Source organism: Engystomops pustulosus, chromosome 5, assembly GCF_040894005.1.
Source record: "Engystomops pustulosus chromosome 5, aEngPut4.maternal, whole genome shotgun sequence".
NCBI lineage: Eukaryota > Metazoa > Chordata > Amphibia > Anura > Leptodactylidae > Engystomops > Engystomops pustulosus.
Window position 1 is genome coordinate 142,341,744 of NC_092415.1, and position 23,517 is coordinate 142,365,260.

At 38.1% G+C, this 23,517-nt stretch overlaps 1 protein-coding gene and 1 long non-coding RNA gene across 2 annotated transcripts in view; one reads left to right on the plus strand and one right to left on the minus strand.

Annotated features, from left to right (window-relative positions):
- BMPER (BMP binding endothelial regulator) overlaps nucleotides 1–23,517 on the plus strand; it is a 159,355-nt gene that overhangs the window by 75,275 nt on the left and 60,563 nt on the right. The window contains exons 7-8 of the mRNA XM_072153266.1: nucleotides 17,226–17,325; nucleotides 22,374–22,483. Coding sequence (XP_072009367.1) covers nucleotides 17,226–17,325; nucleotides 22,374–22,483 — 210 coding nt within the window. The remainder of the gene's footprint in view (nucleotides 1–17,225; nucleotides 17,326–22,373; nucleotides 22,484–23,517) is intronic.
- Nucleotides 10,258–14,514, minus strand: LOC140133275 (uncharacterized). The gene is made up of 3 exons (XR_011855859.1): nucleotides 13,813–14,514; nucleotides 12,585–12,679; nucleotides 10,258–10,643 (listed from the first exon to the last, which is right to left on the minus strand). It is a non-coding gene; the product is annotated as an uncharacterized lncRNA (long non-coding RNA).

Below are 23,517 nucleotides of genomic sequence, written 5' to 3' on the forward strand. Positions count from 1 at the left end.
TGAATTTTGGAGTGACAACTTACACTTAGCACACAGCTAGACTTACTGGGGCCTATTTACTAATACTGTCTAATAGATAGAAAGTTTAAACTTACAGAAGACAGATGTACTGCACCATATTTATCACAGTGGCTTTTGCTAAATGATAAATATAGAATTTTATCATCTTTTGCCTGGCCTTTAGTTCAGTCAATGCTCATATCTCCTTCTGACAGTACTTATGTAAGAAAAAAACTTTGACAGTGAAAACGAACCTGCCAAACACACTGATTCATGCAGTTTGTACAGTCTGATATAGGGTCAGGGAGGAAGACTTCTCTTTACGGAGAGTTTGCCAATTAAGGCCGCTTTGCAAGCGTGTGGAGACTTATAGCAATTGATGCTCCCCTAGGATTCTGGGATTCTACACATGCCTCAAGGTAGCCTTTATCGGCAAATAGAATTGGAATAGATACAGGCATTCCCCGGGTTACCCACAAGATAGGTCCTGTAGGTTTGTTCTTAAGTTGAATTTATATGGAAGTCGTAACTGTATATTTTATAATTGTAACCCCAGCTAAATTTTGTCTCTGTGACAATTGGATTTCAAAAATGTTAGATTGTCAAAAGAACCAGGATTAACAATACAGCTATAACTATTAAAGCTGTTTATTGTAACCTAGGGCCAAAGTACAGGCAGTCCCTGGGTTACATACAAGATAGGGTCTGTAGGTTTGTTCTTAAGTTGAATTTGTATGTAAGTCGGAACTGTATATTTTATCATTGTAATCCCAGCCAGAACTTTTTTTTGGTCTCTGTGACAATTGGATTTTAAAAATGTTGGGTTGTCATAAGAATCAGGATTAACAATAAAGCTTCATTACAGACTCCTTTGATAACTGTTACAGTTGTTTATTGTAGCCTAGGACTAAAGTACAATAAATTACCAATATCCAGTGGTCCGTTTGTAACTAGGGGTCGTATGTAAGTCGAGTGTTCTTAAGTAGGGGACCGCCTGTACAGTAAATTACCAACATCCAGAGATCCGTTTGTAACTAGGGGTTGTCTGTAAGTAGGGGACTCCCTGTATAGTGGTTTGGATTTTATCCCACATCATGTCATAAGGCTTCCTGAAAGTCATGCTTGGTGTTAAGGGCGCTGCCTTACAATGAAGCAAAAGAGACGCCACTTTCCTTGTAACATCCTGGAAAACGTATTTGCATATTTCCCTGCAGTCTGATAAAAACATTTTCAAAATTTTTCTCTTTTACTTGCTACCATCCAACAGCACAACCATAATGAAATTGTAATTGTCAGTAGTATAATGAAGACTACAGGTATTCTGAAACTTTAACACAATCACCCAAATTTTTAATACAATATGATCTTCTGATATGTCTCTAAAGATGGAGGAGGTTAATGAAATTAAACAATAAACAATAATTTTAACCAAACGGTAACACAAGACATTGGGGCACATTTACTAAAAACAGGGCAATCTGCACTATGTAGTAGTGTGCATAGGGCACCAGATTTGTTATTTGCCCCTGCACCAGTTGTTTGTCAAAGTTTGCACTTTCTTTTCAGTGCAAATTGCTTTCACATGTATTTGTAAAGTGTCCACAACATTATGCCCGACGAGGCGTAAATTTATGCACATAAAGGGGCGTTTTGGTGCAAAGTCAGACACATTTATTGCTGCAACTTGTCAGAATTGTGTGGCACCATCTATGTTAAAAGTGCACCAAAAAAATTGATGCATTCTGCAGTGCAAGGAGCGCCAGATTCATGAAGAACATGCAGCACTTTTTTTTCTTGAATGTGCCCCCTGCACACTCCACTGGCAAACTGCTCCTAGTGAAGTTTACATTAGTTTTGATAAATATGTGCCAGTATGTTATTTGCAATCTTCATTTTCTCAACTCTGCAGTGTATATCATAACTTTGCAGTCCACTCTACATTGGTAGGGGGAGATCTAGCTGCTTTGATTTATTCTTCTTTTGCTTTCCTCTGCATCGAACTTCTTTATAATCTGACACCTCAGTCAATTTCTGTCCATCTTACTAGAGATGACATTCAGCATAGATTTTAGTGTGGAAATAATAACATAAGAGAAGGATGAAAATTGAGCCAAATGAAGTTTATTAAAAGGATTTTCCTCTTACAAGACATACTACACTGTTCCCTTGTAGTATTAATTTATAAAAAAAATTGTTGACAAGTTGTGACCTTTTAAGGAAATCTGGTTTAGCTGAATTAATGAGTTGCTTTGTTATAGGAGGTATTTTACAGAGATTTTGACTTTTTTTTCTTAGAAAGGTTAATGTACAGTATACAATATCATATTATTTCATTGTCACTTCCTACTTCAGTTGGACACAGTCCATTTACTCATATTTGTGCGTCTAATACATCCTTTTGTTATGGGAAAAAAACCTGAACTTCGAAGTTGCCAAATTACATATTACTCAACAAACAATGAGAAAGCTCAGTGTGGACTGTTTATATTCTAGGCCCAAATTTAGCACTAAAAAAAGTAAAAAAATGTATGTAGGCACAGCTAATGTAGTATAAACCATAGTCATAGCAGATGGTTTTATTCTACAGAATTAAACAAAGAAATTTTAACAAGCCATTTTCATTTACAATACACAAGTGAGGATTAAAGGAGTTCCGCAAAATGTAGGCTCTGAAGTAAATCATAGGATTAATCTGGAGGACTTGGAGATAAGCAATGGTGCTCATTGGTGTTAGCAATACTGATATCAAAAGCCAAATTTAGATTGAAATTCAACCTAATAAACATTAAAACCTGGAACTTAAATGTAGGGACTTGTTTCTCATTAAATCAGTTATGGGAATCTTAAATTACATGTCACTTGAGGTGAAGTTAGTTTTTTAAGGTCTTTAGGAGCTTGAGTGGTTAAGAGTAAATTACAACAGCTAAAAACAAGTCTATAAGCTCAGTTTATCGAATTGAACTAATATTAAAATTGTATTTGAACAAAAACAGTGATTCATATAAATGTCAGTGTAAGGGTCAACTAAGGAGTTGTTTGATATCAGAGAAGACTTTACTTTTTCCAGCAGGGATGTGCTTACATATTAGACACAGCCCATAAAAAATAAATGAAAAAATTGCAAGTGCAGGCATTAGATTTCTAAATTGTTCCTTCTAGAGTTGGTAGGTTTGTGGTTGTGTTCAGTACTTTCATATGTGCCTTCACTGATTTGCTTTTGTCTGACAAGGGAACTTGTCAGGTTCATTTGGGACACTAAACAAACTATGGCTACTAAATTCAGATCATAACTTAGTTAAAGAAAACCTGTCAGATCGATTTGGCTGAGTGTATCCCAAATCACACTATATGAACTCTGTTTGTGGGCCTAGTAAGCATCCTGCAGGTGCAGAGGGCTTCCAACCAATGTGGGTACAAACGTTCGTTAATTCAGTCACAGAAAGTAATTATATAGGGCAATTTGGGACACTAAACACTGGTTTAGTGTCCCAAATTGATCTGACAGGTTCCCTTTATGTACAGTGGGTACAGAAAGTATTTAGACTCCTTAACATTTTGCACTCTTAGTTTCATTGTAGCCAATTGGTAAGATCATAAATGTACACTTTGGAACCCATCCTGATACAAAAGAATTTACATATTTTTGCTAATTTATAAAACGGGAAAAGCTGAAATATCACATGGTCATAAGTATTCAGCCCTTTGCTTAGTATTGCGTAGAAGCACCTTTTGAGCTAGTAGAGCCTTGAGTCTTGTTGGGAATGATGCAACAAGTTTTTCACACCTGGGGATCCTCTGCCATTGTTCCTTGCAGATCTTCTTCAGTTCCCTCAGGTTGGATGTTGAACATTGGTTGGCAGCCTTTTTCAGGTCACTTTAGAGATGATAAATTGCGTTTAGGGCCAGTCAAGAATGGTCAAAGAGTTGTTCTGAAACAACTGCTTTGTTATTTCAGCTGTGTGCTTAAGGTCATTGTCATTTTGGAAGGTGAACCTTCTGCCCAGTCTGAGGTCCAGAGCATGCTGGAGAGGTTATCCTTCAGGATATCTCTGTACTTGGCTGCATTCATGTTTCCTTCAATTGCAACCAGTTGTCCTGTCCATACAGCTGAAAACACCCCCATAGCATGATGCTGACACCACCATGTTTCACTGTTGTGATTGTATTAAGCAGGTGATGAGCAGTCCCCATTTTTTCCACCAAAAAGCTCAATCTTTGTCTCACCAGACCAGAGAATATTATTTCTCATAGTCTGGGAGTCCTTCATGTGTTTTTTGTAAACTGTATACAGGCTTTCAAATGTATCACACTGAGGAGAGGCTTCCATTGGCATACTTTGCCATAAAGTCCCAACTGGTGGAGGGCTGCAGTGATAGTTGACTATGTGGAACTTTCTCCCATCTCCCTACTGTATCTCTGGAACTCAGCTACAGTGAACTTGGGGTTCTTCTTTAGCTCTCTCACAAAGGCTGTTCTCCCCACAATTGCTTAGTTTGGCTGGAGGCCAGGTTCAGAAAGTTGTGGTTGTCCCAAACTCAATCCAAGTAAGGATTAGGGAGGCTACTGTGCATTAAGGAACTGTGAGTGTTGCAGAAATTCTCTATAGTCTCTGCTGGCTCTTATTTTTCTTTTACCAGTGACATGCTCTGCTGAAATTTGACTGTTGCAAACAAGTACTAGCATTACGGGTGAAGCCAACATGAATGGCAAACAAACCCCAATACCAGTGAACAGCTGCAGTAGTCACATTTTCATATTACATGTCGTTGGTAAAGGATATACTGTACATACTCAAGTATAAGCCGACCCAAGTATAAGCCGAGACCCCTAATTTTACCACCAAAAACTGGGAAAAACTATTGACTCGAGTATAAGCCGAAGGTGGGAAATGCATTGGTCACAGTATATAGCCAACCAGCCCCCTATAGTATACAGCCAGCCCAGCCTGCCCCCAGTAGTATACAGCTTGCCCCCAGTAGTATACAGCCTGCCCTTAGTAGCATACAGCCTGCCCCCAGTTAGTATACAGCCTGCCCCAGTAGTATACAGCTTGTCCCCAGTAGTATACAGCACAGCCCCCAGTAGTATACAGCACAGCCCCAGTAGTATACAGCTTGTCCCCAGTAGCATACAGCCTGCCCCAGTAGTATACAGCTTGCCCCCAGTAGTATACAGCCTGCCCCCAGTAGTATACAGCTTGCCCCCAGTAGTATACAGCCTTCCCACAGTAGAATACAGCCTGCCCCCAGTAGTATACAGCTTGCCCCCAGTAGTATACAGCCTGCCCCCAGTAGTATACAGCCTGCCCCCAGTAGTATACAGTTTGCCCCATTAGTATACAGTTTGCCCTCAGTAGTATACAGTTTGCCCCCAGTAGTATACAGCCTGCCCCAGTAGTATACAGCCTGCCCCCAGTGGTATACAGCTTGCCCCCAGTAGTATACAGCTTGCCCCCAGTAGTACACAGCTTGCCCCCAGCATTAAAAAAAAATAAACTTATATACTCTCCCTCCGGTGCCCCCGATGTGCAGCGCTGCTCCCCCGATGTCCGCGCCGCTTGTCTTCAGGCTTCCGCGCCGCTTGTCTTCAGGCTTCCGTGCCCGTCTTCTTTCTTCTGCTGGGCACCGCCATTGCTCGCTCCTGGCTGGCGCCTAGTATGACGCGCCACTGCTGACGTCCTACTAGGCGCCGCCCTGGGGAAAGACATGGCGGCGCCCAGCAGAAGAAAGAAGACGGGCGCGGAAGCCTGAAGACAAACGGCGCGGACATTGGGGGAGCAGCTCTGCAAATCGGGGCCACCGGAGGGTGAGTATATACATTTATTATTTTTTAAGCATTTTTTGACAATATTGACTCGTGTATAAGCCGAGGGGACATTTTTCAGCACATTTTTTGTGCTGAAAAACTCGGCTTATACACGAGTATATACGGTATTCTGTTATGGCAGATATATATGCAGTAATATGATTAGCAGGGAACAAGCATGGTATTACAAGCTTACTAACAGGGTAAAAAATGAAACAGGTTTGGGGTTCCAGATCAGTTTAGGGTTTAAGTGTTACTGGATCAGGCAGAAAACAGCATTCTGAGTCAGACAGGAGACAAGATTCCAGTTCAGGGCTTCAGATCAGGCTGGGGTTCCAGGGTTCTGGGTCAGGTAGGGATGCAGGGTTCCCAATCATGTCTTGATACAGGGATCCAGAGCTCCTGGCAGCATATAGGGTTCCAGTGCTGCTGGTAGGATACAGAGATCCAGATAAGACTGGATTTTAGTGTATCGGATCAGGATGGGTATTGATTAAGAATACAAGATCCAGTTCAGACTGGCGTTTCTTGTCCAACAAAACAAAAACAGACAGTAGTGATACAGGTCACAATGAGTAAGAACCGTGTTTAGGTTCTCAATGCATCAATCGCTTGTCTGCTATGGTGCCATCTTGATTTTTGTTATATGAATTATTAAAGGAATCGTTTTTAGCACATTTTTTCCATGTTTTTGCCTGGATACTGGATTCCCCTGTTTGTTTTGGATTGTTAATACTAAAAAAAATTTGCTGGTCTTACTTTGCTCATCTCCCATAGATCTCATTGGGGGATTGGGTGCTTTTTTCTACCCACATCTGGGTGTCTCTATTGTGTATGTCTGTTGCAGTTTTCCTAATGTAGTCTTGCAAGACAGATGATTTCTTAACCCATTTTTGAACAAATTCCAACTTTTTAGGTGCAATTGTATACCCCACCAGCATGCTCAGATTGTAGTTCAGCACACAGGTGTAAAGAAAGATACAATATAGCCATGTGTATCACAGGCCACCAGAGCCCCAGATATGTAACGTCCGAAGAAAGAGAAAAAAACAAGCACACAATAAAAGCCATAGACAAAAGAATTAAGATACATGTGCCCCGTTGAGTTGGTTTTTCTCTAACTTCTGTCATGAGACTGCTATTTATTACTCTATGTGAGCAAAGGGGAAGCTTAGCCAATCAAAAAAATCTGTAATCTGAAAATAAAAACAGATTAGAAAATAGTGAAATGTCTTGTTTTTGTGTTTTATTAAGTAAAAAGGAAAATTAGTCATACATTCTGCTCTGCAGTTGTTTAAGGTAACAAAGACAATTGTTTTTGAACATATCCAGTTTCATAGTAAATTAGGGATTATTGAAGAAAATCTTTATAAAATCTCTACCTTTTATACAAGTTCAAAATTGTATTCATTACATTAAGATTGCAATTTTTACATGTCGCATCGCAAATCTTTCTATTTTTGTGCTATCATTCTGGTTCGCCAAAGTTTTAGAAGTCAATGATCATGTTTATTTTTTAAAAACCAGACGAAAAATGTGACACAGGTTCTTTCAACAGGTTTTTTGGCTTAACATGGTCTGGAAAATTTTGTAAATGACTGCTTGTGGAACAGTAATTTTCTGTAATTAATACGTAGTCTGCTGTTAGAAACCACTAATATTATTGTAAGTAAGCAATTAATGTAGAGGACAATGAATATTAATATGGAAACTTAAAGGGAACATTATCTGTAATAAGTCACATAAAATATGTTAATTCTAATAACTACAATTTTGCTTGTAGTGAATTTAATTAATCACATCCTGCTATCTCTGAACAATCTTTATTTCCAACAACTAACAGAAAATATCCTTCTGGTATAAAAACAATCAGATACCAGATCAGTCCTAATTCAGTTCTAAACTTTATAAAATTTGTAGAGAACTTAATAGTAGACCATAAAAACACCAGTCTTGTGCCCCCTTCAGTTACTTTGGTTTATTCATCCCATTTAGTTTAAAAATGAATAACAATTTATGTTCTTTAAACTATTTTGTGTGTATATAATTTGTGGATCTGCACAAAATTCTGCAGGCATGAAAACAGTCTGAGTTTTTAATGTGTGTTCTTTCAATGTACACTAGTTAAAACCAGAATCTGATGCCTGATCTATTTTAGATTTTTTTTATGTATGGTGATAGAAGCCGTTCATCTTGCCTGTATATGCAGAGTTACAATTTATAGCAGCCATATGGACTAAAAAAAGTCTGAAGGTGACTCATTGGGGGACATGTATCATAGTTTTGTCTTTCTGTGGTGAATTTTTGAGACATTTGGAAGATGTTTTTTGCACCTTATGTATGATCATGTCTTTTTACTTATGATACATGTTCAGCATTTCCTATCCTGGGAGGCGCAAATTTTTATTATTATTTTTTTTAGACTTTTTGTTGCAAATGTCCCAAATCCACATGGACACAAGCCATGTGAGGGGGTTATATGCAGGAGAGGACACAAGCAAGGTGAGGGGGTTATATGCAGGAGTGGACACAAGCCATGTGAGGGGGTTATATGCAGGAGTGGACACAAGCAAGGTGAGGGGGTTATATGCAGGAGAGGACACAAGCAAGGTGAGGGGGTTATATGCAGGAGTGGACACAAGCAAGGTGAGGGGGTTATATGCAAGAGTGGACACAAGCCATGTGAGGGGTTATATGCCGGAGTGGACACTACTGTTAATTTTGGATTTGAGGCTGTGTCCTGCATTATTAAGCACTGTAGTCACACCCCAGGGAGATGAAGACATATGAGGCTGCGGTCACACATGGTGTTAAGTGTGCGGTCACACGCTGCATTATGATTGCGTTTTGAACCACATTACAAAAGTTGAGGAGAGGTGATTTGCCTAAATACATTCCTGTTAACATTCGCATTTACAAAACGCACAGTAAACGGGATGTGAACACATGCAGTAACGTCCTGTTTATATAGCGTTTTGTAAACGCAAATGTTAACAGTAATGTAATTAAGCAGCTGTTGCAATAGGTTTCAAAATGCAATTAAAGCACCATTAAAACGCTATGTGTGACCTCACCCTGAGGGTGCAGTCGCACATCGCGTTTAATGGATGCGTTTAAAAACACATTGCAATAGCTGTAGAGAGATTTGCCTAATTAAAAAGCTGTCCACACTTGTGTTTACAAAAAGCAACCGTTAACACATGGTTATCACATGCATTAACATAACATTAATGTATACATTTGTTAACCAAATGTTAGTATGGGTTAGTAGAATCCTTCCTTTGCACCTGCCCTGGAGCAGGTGCAAATTTGTGCCTGAAAAGTCACAAAAATAAGCAAAAAAAGTGATACATAAGCGAAAAGTCGCATGGAACATCTGGAAAACAAAGATACCTAAGGCACACTGCACAAAGTGCAGACAAGGCGTACTTGAAAAACGACAGCGAAAGTCACAAAAAAGTCTCAAAAATGACAAAATTCGCAAAAATGAGACAATTTGACTAGCAGAAATAATGATAATAATGTCCCCTATTAAGTCTCTATACTGTATATACTAGACTCTGTAAGACCGAGTTTCTTTATGCACTAATTGGAAATGTATTTAGTGCATAAAGAAAGGGCAGAAGGTAGGATTACAGCGAGGAGGCGTGCATAAATTAAAACCCAGCGATGCAGAGAGGCGCCCAAGCGATGTCAGCCTGAGCGCCTCAGGCTCTTTATGCACTAAAACAGTTCCAATTAGTGCATGAAGAAAGGAACATGTAATGCTGGACATCTACCGTCAAACTAGTGGTAATGTCCTGTAATATAATGATGTGAAAATAAAATTTCTTAAAAAACACAACCATTGTAGATGGTCAGAGACATTTTAGTCTTCTACCAATCAAAATGCTAAAACCATTCCACACATAGATCTGCATCTTTAAGCTAAATCACATAAGCTGATGTACAGCTGCTCGCTGTCTCCTGTACAAGAGCATGTCTGACCTCTGTCTCACACGTACTACCGGACTATACAGGTCTTTCCCTATAGAGAGTCAAAACAAAGACAGGCTTACATCCAGCCAGAGGACAGAAAAATAAATCTTCCGCTGGAACACTTAATCTCTTCACATTCTCCAATGAAACATTTCCCTTCTTTGAGTTGCAGATGAGAGCTCATTAATCTGGAAGCCCTCATACACTCCAAACCATCGTCCATAGAAATTAAGGGCACATTTTGGAAAAAGATCTCAATGACACAGCTCCAGTTTTCTTTCCCTTGCAATGATAGGTGTGTGTGTATGAGTTTCAAAAGCAGGAATTCCTGTAATAGTTACGGAACACATCAGTAGTCCAATGAACTCGCTCTGCTCCATACTAGTCAGCTGTAACGCTATAAAAAAGGAGCACATTTATCTTTCTTCTGTTAATTTGAAACACATATTGTAAATTCTTTATAATTCTCACCAGATGATGGGGATGTGTGTCTCGCCACTGCTGTGTAAACAGAACACCGAGCCACCTAAAAGCACAGGATCCTAAAATAAATGTGCCTGTGTGTGACTATAACTAATTTAAGGAAAGAAATCGAATACTTGGCTGGAGCCACGAAATCAACATCTTTCTGGGAGTAAGAGGGTGGAAAATGAAAGAAAAAGAAATAAATCAATGAGATTTTACTAACTGAAGCCAAACAAATACAGATTAGTATAGATTGCTATGTAAAATAACACAGGTCATTGTGAAAAATTGGTATTTGTAGGGTGTCACTTCTAATTGGATCAAATTAAAACAGTCTTTGTGTAATTTAGGGTTAAGCTTTTCAGAAGCATGAGGATGAGGCTGAGATATATGATCTGAAAAGAAGAAAGAGGTTTTGGTTAGTTTATAATTTTTATCCTTGAATAATATGGAAACATTTTGTACATACAACCATTTCATTAAAGGATTACAACAATTTGGCTAATTCCTTGTTGTTTGACGGGTCACCTGACAATAACTTGATCACAGAATATACTTCTTCTGGTCTAACCCCATGACCCTACTGTGATGTGAGTGGATTGATTTTCCAAGGCAAACATGGTAACAAGTAATGAATTCCCAGCACCTCTATTACAGAAGAATACATACACTATATTTTTCCATTGAAATTCATTGCTGTCCAAGAACTCTTTGTAATCAATTTGCATTCTAATAGACGAGAGTCCTGATGGGTACCACCAAAAAATATTTTTAATTGATATTTGGAAACTAAATTTAAGTATTCAAAGATAAACAGCTCTGGATGGCTACACATAGAATATTAGAAAACAGCAATATCTTAAGTCACTAATCATTTTGACCCATATAATCACAGGAGTAAATTTATGGAAGGGCGTATGCGTTATCAACTTCAACAGTGTTGCGCCACCCAAGATTAAGATAAAATGGGTGTTCCCATCTGGTGCATTCACACTTAATTTAATTAATCTATCAAATATACATTTCTTCAATAAAAAATGTTCCTGTGTGAAGATACTTTCTCATAAATGTAGCCATGTTGTCCTTTAGAAACCAGACTGTTGCCCTTGGATATGACCAGCAAAAATCAGACATGCATTATTTATATCCACCTGGATTCAGCATCCATTACCACTCTGGGACATGCAGTAAGTTCTCATCATTTCATAAGCAAAAATATTTGTTTCTTTGTGCAATCTCTCCAGCAATGGTGGCCATATCCAATGACAACAACCTAATTTTTAAAGGACAACATGGCTACATTTATGGGAAATTAACTCCATACAGTTACATTTTAAATAACATTCAATTGATGAAATGTATGTATATGGCAGGTGAATTCTTGTAAATGTCAATGCCCAGATAAGAATATTTCTTAGTTCAAATGTAACTTTCATTGCATCTAAATTTATAATTGACTACTTAACAACAAACCTGATTAGCAAATTTACTGTTCTTCAGTCTAAAAAACCTGAATGTCATTCCCTATAGAAGTTGTAATGGTGTATATATTGATGAAATTCTTAAAATTCTTTAAAACAATCCAAATGCAATATAAATCATTTACATATTTCTTAAAATAGATTAATATTATAACTGTCACAATTGTTATGAGTATTCATTTTAACTATAAAACTGAAAACCTTACTCTGAGAGCTCCTGTCCATTAACACCACTATTTCACATGGATAGAATCCAGCACTTCTCATAAAACCAAAGTTATGTCAGTTATGTTCTAAAATACATAAAGCTGTCATAGCGTTTCTTGAAATAGCAGAAATTCGAATTCTCACCGTAGGACTGAACCTGTTTACAGCAAGAATTGGCTAATTTATTGGTTTGTTACCACCTGCTCTTCTACTCAATGGCAACTCAGTAGAACTTGTCTGTTACTGATTGTGAAGCTCAGGAGAGAAGTAAGATTCTTCCTGATTATAATATTGGCTTCTGAAAGTCAGTATCTTGTGATGTATTTGAGGTCAGGATAAAATTTCAGATTGGCTTATTTGGGATTTTTTTAAGTCTTGCATGAAAGATTGGAAGGAAATCTTTGCCAAGTGTTACTCAAGCCAAACAAATTGGTTCTCATATGTTAGAGGATTTATCTGGTGGGCTGTTGTGTTTCCCGCATGTAAGGTTTTGGAACACTTACTAGATAATTGTAGGAAGCAGAACTGTCAATTGACATTAATTGCTTAAATCCTTTAGAGATGTTTCACCTGTTTTGAATATTTTCATTTCAAGTTATATAAAACAACATGGAATGGCTTAATTAAATACAAGGGCCTCCACTTTACCGGTGTTTGTGGCATATTGACAGATGTCCCATGTGAATGAGTTTTCTTGGTTGTATCAGCATCTATAGAGGTTCGGCAGATGTCTAGCAGTCAACCTTTTACAAATAAAAGACATGGAAGTCCTATTTTTAAAAATGTGATGGCCTTCCTCATAAAATATTATTTCTTATCCTACCTTCTGAGTATGCCATACATCTTACAGTTTAAATTTGACTTAGGGTGCATTCACATGTCCCTGGCTTAAGGAACTGTCAATTGATCCCATCATTTTCTAAGGCACCTGTAATATCAAAGGCTAGGTATCGCACGGCAGTTTCACAACTATGAGGGAACTGGATGAATAGGTTAGAAATCATATAAATGAATGAAAAAATAAAATACATTAACTGTCCCACCAATATTGGTTTGCTTTTTGGGTTCCTGCTACTGTTTTTCTGGTCTGTGTTCACAGCAATGAGATAGTTAGTCATTGGCCTCTGTGGTACTGCTGACAAGTAGTGCAAGTGAACACTGAGGTTGTAAATTTCCATGAATGGTGTATCTCCTCACTACAGGACCCATACAAACTGGAGCTAAAGTATTGAAATATTCGGGTAGATTTATCAGGGATTGAAAGGCAGTTGTATGACATATACACCCTGGAGTAATTGCAGTGCCTTGCGAACCGCCAAAAGCACAAATCTACACCAGGTTGGGACCTGGCATAGATTTGTATGCTGTGTAACCTGGATGGCTTATACATCAGGAGCCTTCTGATGTATCTGGTGGCACTGGAGGGTCTTACTACACTGGTGCACAGTCGCTAAAGTATGATAAATACCAGCAATTATTTTTATAGAGGTTGCCCTGAGTCTATTTTGTCAACTATTTAAATTAGTACATGATTAATTTACAGATCAGAAGGAATTATTACAACTCTACAAACCAACCTCCTATGTAACCTCTACTATGTTGAAATCTAGATAATACTGTATAATGGGTATAAGGGAAAATTTGGGGATACTGAAAACATTAAATGTGGTGTCCATTATGTTCTTCTAGTGAGTAAACTCCATGTTGTATTTCTTCACAGATGAGCTACTTGACCTCAAGAGCTCCAAATATCTTTCAGCTCTACATGATAACATCAACGCAGTTTTTTCATGTTTTACAAAGTCTGAAAGAAGCCTTATCTTGTACTAACAAACATTGCAAAAGACTACAATCTACCCAAATGTAAAGCCATTACCTCATAATGGTAATAGAAGGCAGCTAGTCATAATCCATATGGAAACGTGCATGACAAAAGTAGTTTCTCATGGCCTCATCTTAGTTTATTTATTCATAGACTGAATGGAGACTCTGCTTGGCCCTTCAATCTCTTTAAACCCATCGTGTTTATAGAGAACATAACATTCCAAGAGTCATAAACAAGAGTGAGTCTTATTTAGACTATGCTTGTCCCTATAGTGCCAGTGTTTATTGTGATAAAATGTGGAGGTGTCATCTTAATTTGTTTCAGGTCAGCCATGGTCAACCCTCACAGATGTAACCTATCTCCAGAAGATAGTTTTCATAACTCATTACCAGCACTCGCATCTGAAATAAGAAATGCTTTCTGGATTGTAAAGAGCAGACTGTGTGTTAATTTAGATAAGTGCGCTCTCTGCTCTTCTAATGACTGGGGGTTCTGATTATTAACTCTTAGCTCCATCAACATCTGGTCTTTCTCAACTTTGCCTTCAACTTTCGCACCTCATTTTTCACCGTTTCAATGAAAGTTCAATGTTGATTCATGACAGCTTTATGAGGGCTTTTGCCGAGACTTCGTGTATTACATTTAGGTAGTTGTGGAAATACTGCTACCTTTGGTAGAGGTTCAAGCTCTTCTAAATTAGTGACATTAGAAATTTCTCATGTGTTTCTCATTATCCATTCTAGACTGGGTACTTGACTTTTGTTAACATACAAGTCAGTATGGAATACTTTATGATGTCATACCACACACTGCCGTAGTGTAAAATGTGATTAAACTCCAGTCCAACTCTACCTTTTAATGCACAAAGGCCGAGGCTAGTTTCAAGCTAGAAGATCTGGCATCTGTTGTTACAAACATTGACCGAAGCTTATGAAAAATTCGGTTCATTTACTTGTCCAAGCTAATTTAGGGTTGTTAATTATAACAAAATTAAACTTTGGACAGAAGACAGTATATCTTCTTAACTATCAGTTCCATCTAGGTCTAAAGGTAGTGAGCTAAATGTTCCATATTCTTTTTGTCCTTTATCATTGTTTTTGGTACTTTTTTTATTCCAAAACATTTACAGTTAGTTACTATACTAGAAATGTAGAAACCTATATTTTTTCAACAGTACCCTACTAAAGCTTTTCCATCGTGTAGTGAATACTAATGTGCTGAGTTCTGCTCAGTAACTAGAATTGACTTGAGAAGTGCGGAGAGTATGCATAAGAACTCCGGCCCAGTGGTGTGTTAAAACCATGAGGTGTCTCTAAGGCTGCATTCACATGAACATGTGATTTCTCCAGTCCTGTATTTCTGTTCTGTATCAATCCGTATATAAGTGACGATTTTCATCCGTAAATGCACATATGTCACCGTATTGGTATAAAATATGGTGGGCTGGTAAATGATGGATGGCTGACTATTGGCTGGCTGACAGAATGCACCTCCCACTGGTTCTGGAAACTGCACATATATGGCAGCATACAGTGCACAATTGTATGCAGCTCATATTTAGCCCGTATTTTATAACTTCCTATTGACTTCTTGTATGGAACGGAAATACGGTGGATAATAGGACATGCTCTATGTTTTTATTTATCTCGATTACGGTACAGAATGGTGGGCCATACAGCCAATCAAATGGATGGTCGTATTGCCCGTTAAAATAAACGTATATACGGCCGTTTTCATACACTCTTGTGAATGTAGCCTAACAATTATGAAAAGACTAGAGCTATAAATAATTCATTTATAGGCAAAGGTAAGATTTTGCTCAGTAGCTTCAAGTAATGTCTCTACTGAGAGGGCTACATAATATTAATAGGTTGTCAATCTGGGGCTCACATTTATCAACTTCATTACCAAAAAGCTAAATAGAAGAAAAGTAGGGAACAGAGTCCTTCTTAAAGTTCATATTGACATACTTGAAAAACAAATCATTTACATAAAAATGTTGGGGAAAGTTGTGATTTCATGCAGTGTGTTATTAGATTGTGGTGTCTTTGTGGTGGTATCCATTGTTATGTTCTGTGCACTTCTGTAAGTCAATTCTTGATTTGTCATTCTTTGTATGATCAATTACATTTAAGAATATATTTTAAGGTATACAATACAGTTATACAATATAGTTTGCTCAAGCTATTAATGGTGACACGTTCGATGACCAGCAAAGCAACAAACAGATAGTAGTTTTGCATTGACTGTAAAAATGTATTTATTTATAGTACTTACAGGTAAACAGTTTTTTTTATTTAGTTATGTGTAAAGAAATTCAAAAATCCATCATGATAACATATAACAGACACGTATACAAAGATCCAGGAGCTGTGACTGTGGCAATCTTCTTACATTTGTTATACATGGCCTCCTTCCTTCTGAAATTAACTTTAAATATGATGCTTATTAGCCAGAAGGGATTTTTTTGGGGTTGGACAAAACAGAGCTTCAGCTTCAAAAGCTGTTACATTGTACAGGGGGAAGAAGTTCCCCCCTCCCTCTGCCTGCTTTTTTTCTTACATAATGGGAGGGAGGAAATATCTGTATTAACGCCCCCCATTCAGCACTTCTGGCTCATTAGCATAATTGGAAACATTGATTGATAGAAGGAAGGATGGAGGCCATGTATAACAAATATAAGAAGATTACAACACTCACAGTACATTGATATGTGAGTGGGTGTCCCTGGTTTATCATGCTTAATTTTGATGGTAGATTTTCTTTAATATATAGAATGTAAAACTATGTTTGAAGATAGGTGGTCCTTACAATATGAAAGGATTTTTAGAAATTTTACATTGATTCTTATTTGTGAGTGAACAGGGTGGGGTGTCATTATCAAACATTTAATTACATGTATTCCTCCTGCTTAAGTAAAGCAAAGTAAAATTCTGGAAAACCACTTTAAGTTGTAATTTAATTACAAACCCTAGCAAATCAAAACTTATACATTTTAGTGCAACATGTAACATTTTAACTTTTTATTTTTGTCATTGAAGTACATGTATGTACCAAGTATACATATACCTAAATCAATAAAAGCAGGTAGTAATAATTCTTTACTGACTTAGCTATGCTGATTTGTTAACGTTTTTTAACCCAAACCCTAAGAATAATCCTGAAAAATATTGGACCTTTTATTGTATTTTTCTATTTAATTTTTATGTGACTGAGTCGCTAGACTGTAATCCCCCTTAATGGAAAACCCATGGAAATTCCTCAGTAATATTAATGATAACATTAATTAAACTGCAGGTTGCGTTCTATGTCAATCTTATAAGCTTTATATAACTTGAAATTGAAGAAATGCTGTTTTTTATGTATGTTTTTAATATAGAAACCATGTTTGAATTTTTACACAGTGCTTTTGTTCGTAGAACACACTTACAGTCTTTTTTCTAATCTGAACTATTTTCCTTCAGGGAGGCAGGACACAGTGTATTAAAGAAGTCTGCCCAATTCTATCATGCCCCCAGCATCTCAGTCACATTCCTACTGGACAGTGTTGCCCAAAATGTATAGGTGAGTGAACACATTTTAATTTATTTGCATATTCACATGGTGTTAACAACCACACTTAGCCCTTCAAGCACAGCAAGTTTTGTCAATTTTCTTTCTACAAAATATGTCCTTATAGTTGCCACTTCAACTTTGCAGCGAATAAGCAAATTTTTGCCGCCCACTTCACTTTTTCACTCCAGTCAACTTATTCTAGATTTATTATGTCAATCCAGATGTGATAGAGAGATTTATAATGTGCAACTTTCCAAAAATTTGTAAATTTAGGTACAAATCCCGTGTGACGCAGTAAAATTAAGAACTCTTCCAGACATTAACATGTGCCACATACATCAATATGTCTTTTTACTGTGAGACCACTCCTCCCTTTTGAGAGGCCACATACTTTTAGTTGTACTAAAGAAAAATCTGTCAAGAAAAAAAAAGTACTGTCAAGAAAAATCCTTGATAAATGTGGTCCAAGGCATTTCAGAAAGTGGGCGTGGCCTGCCTTTTCCACATTATCAGTTACATTTATGTGTATTTTGTCGGCATTTTAAGGTACAATTTTTGGCGCACGATAGACCAGGAAAAAAATGGTCAGAGAGCAAAATTAAGGCGCAGCCCATGTAAGATTTTGGCACACATCTCATTGATGTCGGCATTTTTATAGCGCACCACTGATTATTAACGTCTACCCATTATTTACTTACAGTCGTGCGCCACTTTAAAACATCAGGCTGTGTTTTCTGGAGACCGATCTCCGATGCCAACAGTTGTGCTTGCGCCTGAATTAGTAAATCCCCTCCCTATGTTAAAGTTGCACCACAAAAAAGTTGGTGAACTCTGACGGGCCAGTGTGGGGAAGCAACAGATTTATGAATTCTGGAGCACGTTCTTTATGAATGTGTCTCACCCAGCATTATACACGGTAAGAGCACTTTTAGTGAAGTTTATGACTTTCTAAGTAAATGTGCCCCATTCAGTTCTTAATCATTGTTTGCTCTGATGTTTTCAGAGACTACAGATACCATTTGTGTCAAGTCAGACCTGGTCTAAACAGGTCCAAAAGATGGAGAAGGGTTCTAGATCATTCCTTTAGTAGCCAGCTTTAATACATTTCCCCCAATACCACTTTAGAAAACACCATCCTTCTCAATCATGAACTGAAAATAGCTGAAATGGATTTCCTGAGTGTAAAATTATAAAGTTTGTTCATAGTTGTTTATAATGGCAATAACTTATTATGAAGCATGGTGGTTGTTAGCTTGAGGACAATGCTATGATCCCAACATACACTTTAATGAGGGGACAGGTCGCCAAACTCTAAGAAAGGAAAATATTAAACACGACTAGCATGGTTGTGCTGTGTCCTTGTGTGAAGTATTACCCTTTTGGTCTGGAAAAGTTGACTATCATGATAAATGAAGCTAGGCAGTTAAAATAACCACTTTCATTTTGCAACACATTCCAAATAGCCTGAATTGTGTTTGCTGCTGAGGTAAACAACAGGGATCCATTACACATTTTGTTTGATGGATTTGTCTCTGGTAACACAGGTCTCTCTGTAGCTCACTTTGAATGGCACTGAATAATAGCCCTCTCTCATGCACATGTATAATAATAATTCATGTGATTTATGATTATGACTTGATTTTCATATGGATTGTTTTAAACGTGGGTGCAAGAATCCAAACAAAGATGTATATTGTAGCCTCTCTGTTGTAAGAGAGTCTATGGCTGGCGCCTGAGTCCCACAAGCTCCAGCTGCTTTTAAAAAAAGGTGTTGGTTGATTTTCTCCGAGCCACTTCTGATACAACACTCCAGGTATATTATGTGATATTCACACAAACAATAATAAAATTGTACATCATTTTTCAAGTTTTCCCTTCTTTCTTTATGCTATTTGCACTAGACATAACTAAAAATAATTGCAGTTAGTAATATTTTTTGGAAGAGGTGGGGGGGGGGATCTTCACAATTACCCTGAGTACCTATTTCTTCTAGGAAAAGATCTGCAGTGTTTTGATGACTTTATCTAAATTTCACAGACTTGAATTCTACTGTATTGCAGCTGAAATCACATCATAAAAGGTTATAAAAAAGAAGTTTTAAGAAAAGCTTCGGCACAAGCTTGTAAATAGGACAAGTCTACCATCAGTAAACCTGATGGTAGATGTCCTTTAAAGGACAACTTCCCACTTGTGTTCTCTCTCTTCTGGTCTGCCTCGCCATCCTCCCTTGTATCTCATTATTTTATAGATGACGGAGGGGATGTTTTATAAGAAAATTATATTATGGATACTATTTTTCCCCTGGGATGGTTTTATGGAGCAACTTCAAAGTATTTTTAGCAGTGAGGACATCTACAATCAGAATCACTGATGGTAGATGATAGTACTCACCTCCCCACCCTGTTGTGCTTGTATATACTTTTAGTATTCACTGGAAGGGGGCATTTTTCAGAACAGCACTTTTATTTGGTATTCCAATTAGTCTACAGCATTTGCAGACAGCTGGTGCTGTCACCGGCTCTCTGTACATATTGCTCTTACTGCTATTCAGGTGACCGAGCCGGCTGTAGAAACACGCATGCACGATATTTGCAGAGAGCCAGTGACGTCTCTGCCAATTCCCCTGGTATCCCTTGAACTGAGCATACAGTACTGAAACCTATGCAGATACATCCATTCAGAAACATCCGTACAGGATATCCAACATCCGTATTCATTTTAAATGTAGATGCTGAGGTATCCTTGCCTGAATGAAACACGGGATAAGCAGTCCATTTATTGGGATCTTATATGCAGCTTATGCAGAAACTGTTTATAGGCAGAAAAACATAGACCCTTTTTTGCTTTTCATAGTTTAGATTTTTTTTTTTAAAATGACACTTATTTACTTTTAGACTTTTGCAACATCTGCCACCGGGGCGTAGCCTTTTCTTGGTGTCCTGGAGGCAGCCAGGGCCCAGAATACTGGAGTGGCTGGCTAGTGCAGCCTTGGGCACACTGTGGGACTGGAGGGCTGACCTACAGCCAGGCCGGTATCCAGCGGGTGGTGTGTGCAAAAAAATAAGGAGGGAGAGGCTGATACAATAGTTTCTCCCTGGGGCAACCCCTAAGGTGTCTATAGGATGAATCCCTGGGTGATGGTTATGGAAGCCTGTACTGGCAAATCAACTTACAGTTCTTTATTGAACAGCAGGCAATAGCCAAACGATTAACAGCAGATTCTCATGCTGGAAGAGTCATGGAGAGTTGGTCCATAGGAAGGTTACATGCAGCCTGGTAGTAGGTTCAGGCTGGGTTGGTGCAGATGGAACTGAGTGCGGGTGGTGGATCTCAGTTCTGGGCTTAAGTCTTCAGACTTGCCCTGGGTGCTAGGCAGGAGGCCTGATACACTTGAAGTACCTGGAGTTAGGACAGTGGCTGTGGAAGACAGACCATGAGGTCTGGTTCTGTCTGCAGACTCTATGCTCTGACCCAAAGACCATGTGCTTCCATCCAGCAGGGGTTTATATACTCCCTGGTCAGGTGGTAGCACCTCTCCAATCAGCTTCCAGCCATATTACAGAAACATAATTGGACAGTCACATATAACAGTGTTAACTGTTGCCTTACCAGGCAGTGGCTACAGCTGCAATAACTAAGTTCTCCTGTACCTAGAGACCTCCTAGAGAGATGACCAGTGACCCTTACAGCTCATGAAATAGAGAGAGCGCTATTTACAACTACCACCTTGCCCATGCATTGGCAGGCGTGTTGCACTATAATTTCCCAAAAATCCCCCTATAATGTGCAGACTTTATAGGGGCATTTACAGTGCTCTTATTCCGAAGTATTGGGACTTTCTGTATGCGGCTTGACAAATGCTGGTCATCGTAGAACACAAAAAAAATGTACATCTGGACAAGAAAATACCAAACTTACCAGGTGCTTCATTTTTTAGCACATCTTTTTCTGTAATGTTTGCTTCATTGAAAAACAACCTCTTCCTCTGTTCTTCCTTTTAAACCATCAGTATGTTATAAATGACAGCTCTAATGTGTGGAAATAAAAAGTTAATGACCCATGATGCCTCAGCAGACTTCAACAGTAGGTTTCTCACCAAGAGTCTTCCCTAACTGTGTTCACTTGCAAGACCGTAATAAGCAGTTACAGTTGTTACTATGGTACATGTGTGGTCTGCAATTTTACTTCAGCAAACCCTTAAAATGAAAGTTGCACTTGGCTGTGAATACTTGGTTTATGAATTACCATTCACACACATGGAACATTTGGCCACTACATGAAGGCTCATGTACTAGCCATTCTCATCCAGCTATGCCAGCTAGGAATTGTGCATATACATATTGTACATATCATGGCACATCTAAAAGTTTATACTGGCCCCTCCATATTTCAGGATGCCTTCGATGTAATGAAGAGGTTTTGTGTATCATAGGGCCATATTGAAGCACAGTATGCTTTAATTTATAGTGGTTCCAAAATACTTCCCTGTATCGATCTCTGGAAACACCTCTGTTCACATGATTATGCCATGCAATGCTATTTCCGTCATACTATCCTTTAAATAAGGCATAGCCAGTACAGACACTGAAATAAATTTTACCTGGAGGACCACACATGGTGGCACTGACGTAGCCACAATTTAAAGTGAGTACATGATTTTTTCGGAAAAACAAGCATTCTATCCACAAACCACATGGCAAATTGTAATGGATGTAATGGATGAGAAAAAGGTTTTTGCAGAAAATGGAAACTATATCAGGTTCCTGCTGTCCCTGTTTTTGGTGCCACCACAGCTCCTCTAAGTGTTGCTAAAAGGAATGTCAACGAAACCAAACTAAAATGCCAGATATAACCCGTAGACGCATATGAGGCTCTTTCTGAAAGAGAGCATCAGGTTTTCTTTTTTTCCTTAACTATTAAGTCCTGGACAGCCCCTTGTTGTTTTTTCCTTTAAAGTTTCACATGGGACATGATTTTATGTTTTTAGAATAGCTTTTTGATATGGTAACGTTTACTTACTTATGTTGTAATTTGTATATTTTATTGCCTTATTTTAGGCCAGAGAAAAGTGTTTGACCTGCCTTCTGGCAGTTGCCTTTTTCGAAGTGATGTCTACGACAATCATTCCAGCTTTATGTATGACAGCTGCACAACATGCACCTGCAGGGTAAGTAGCGCACCTGCGGCCAAAAATGAGCTTTCTCTTTGGATGTGTCACTTGTCCAATACAGCTAATGCCAAAAGGACTAAACTAAGTGGAACTAAAGGATCTGGTGACATATTGTTTTATCATCAATACAAAGAAACAAAGTCTTTTTCAACATAACATATAATTCATATAATTACTCTTTATAGTTAAATTTCTTCTATTCAGTATCTGGAACCTAACCTGGTATCCGGCAGATATCTTTCATATGTGAAACAACATCTGAAACATACAATTATATCTTGAAATCAACTTAAAAGCCATAATTTATACATATGGACATATTATTTTATTAGCATTCAGGTGTATATAGAAGTAATAAAACATCCATAGAAGTCTTTGGTGCACTACTATGCCTCGTTGCCGTTGCCACCCATAAAGAGGTTTTCCAGGTGTATGATACTGATCCAGAAGTATAATAGCCTATCCATTGCCTAATGATATTTACAGACAGTCCCTGGATAATCTATTATTCTTAATAAGCTAAATCATCAAGTAAAATATGAGGTAGGTGTGTAAAGGGTTAATCGTTAGCCTCTGTTTTTTGTCTGAAGTGGATAGAGCTCAGAAGGCTTACAAAAACACTTTTCACTGCAGAAGAAAGAGCAGAAAAAGGCATAGAGAAGCGGTTTTACTTAGTGAAGCCTATTACAAGGTTTACTATCATCCCCTGTACTAATAATTTCTGAAATAAAAAAATGTTATCTTTAACCATCATAACACAAATATCTGTTGCTGCAAGGGAAGATACAGTTGTATGGGAGTGTTCTTCTTTAAACATTCTCTTTAAAGTGTAATTGTCATTCTGAGCCAAAAAAAACTAACAAACATAATTCTGATCAAAGAGTCTCTGGGAATCATTCCTAATAGTATTTTGCCTCTCAGTCATCGTTTAGCACCTTTTTGGCCCATCTATCTATCCTTTCAGCACAGGACATGATGGGACAGCTTGAAGACTTGGAAAGTCTCTCCTGCCATTTCCTGCTGTGGAGTGT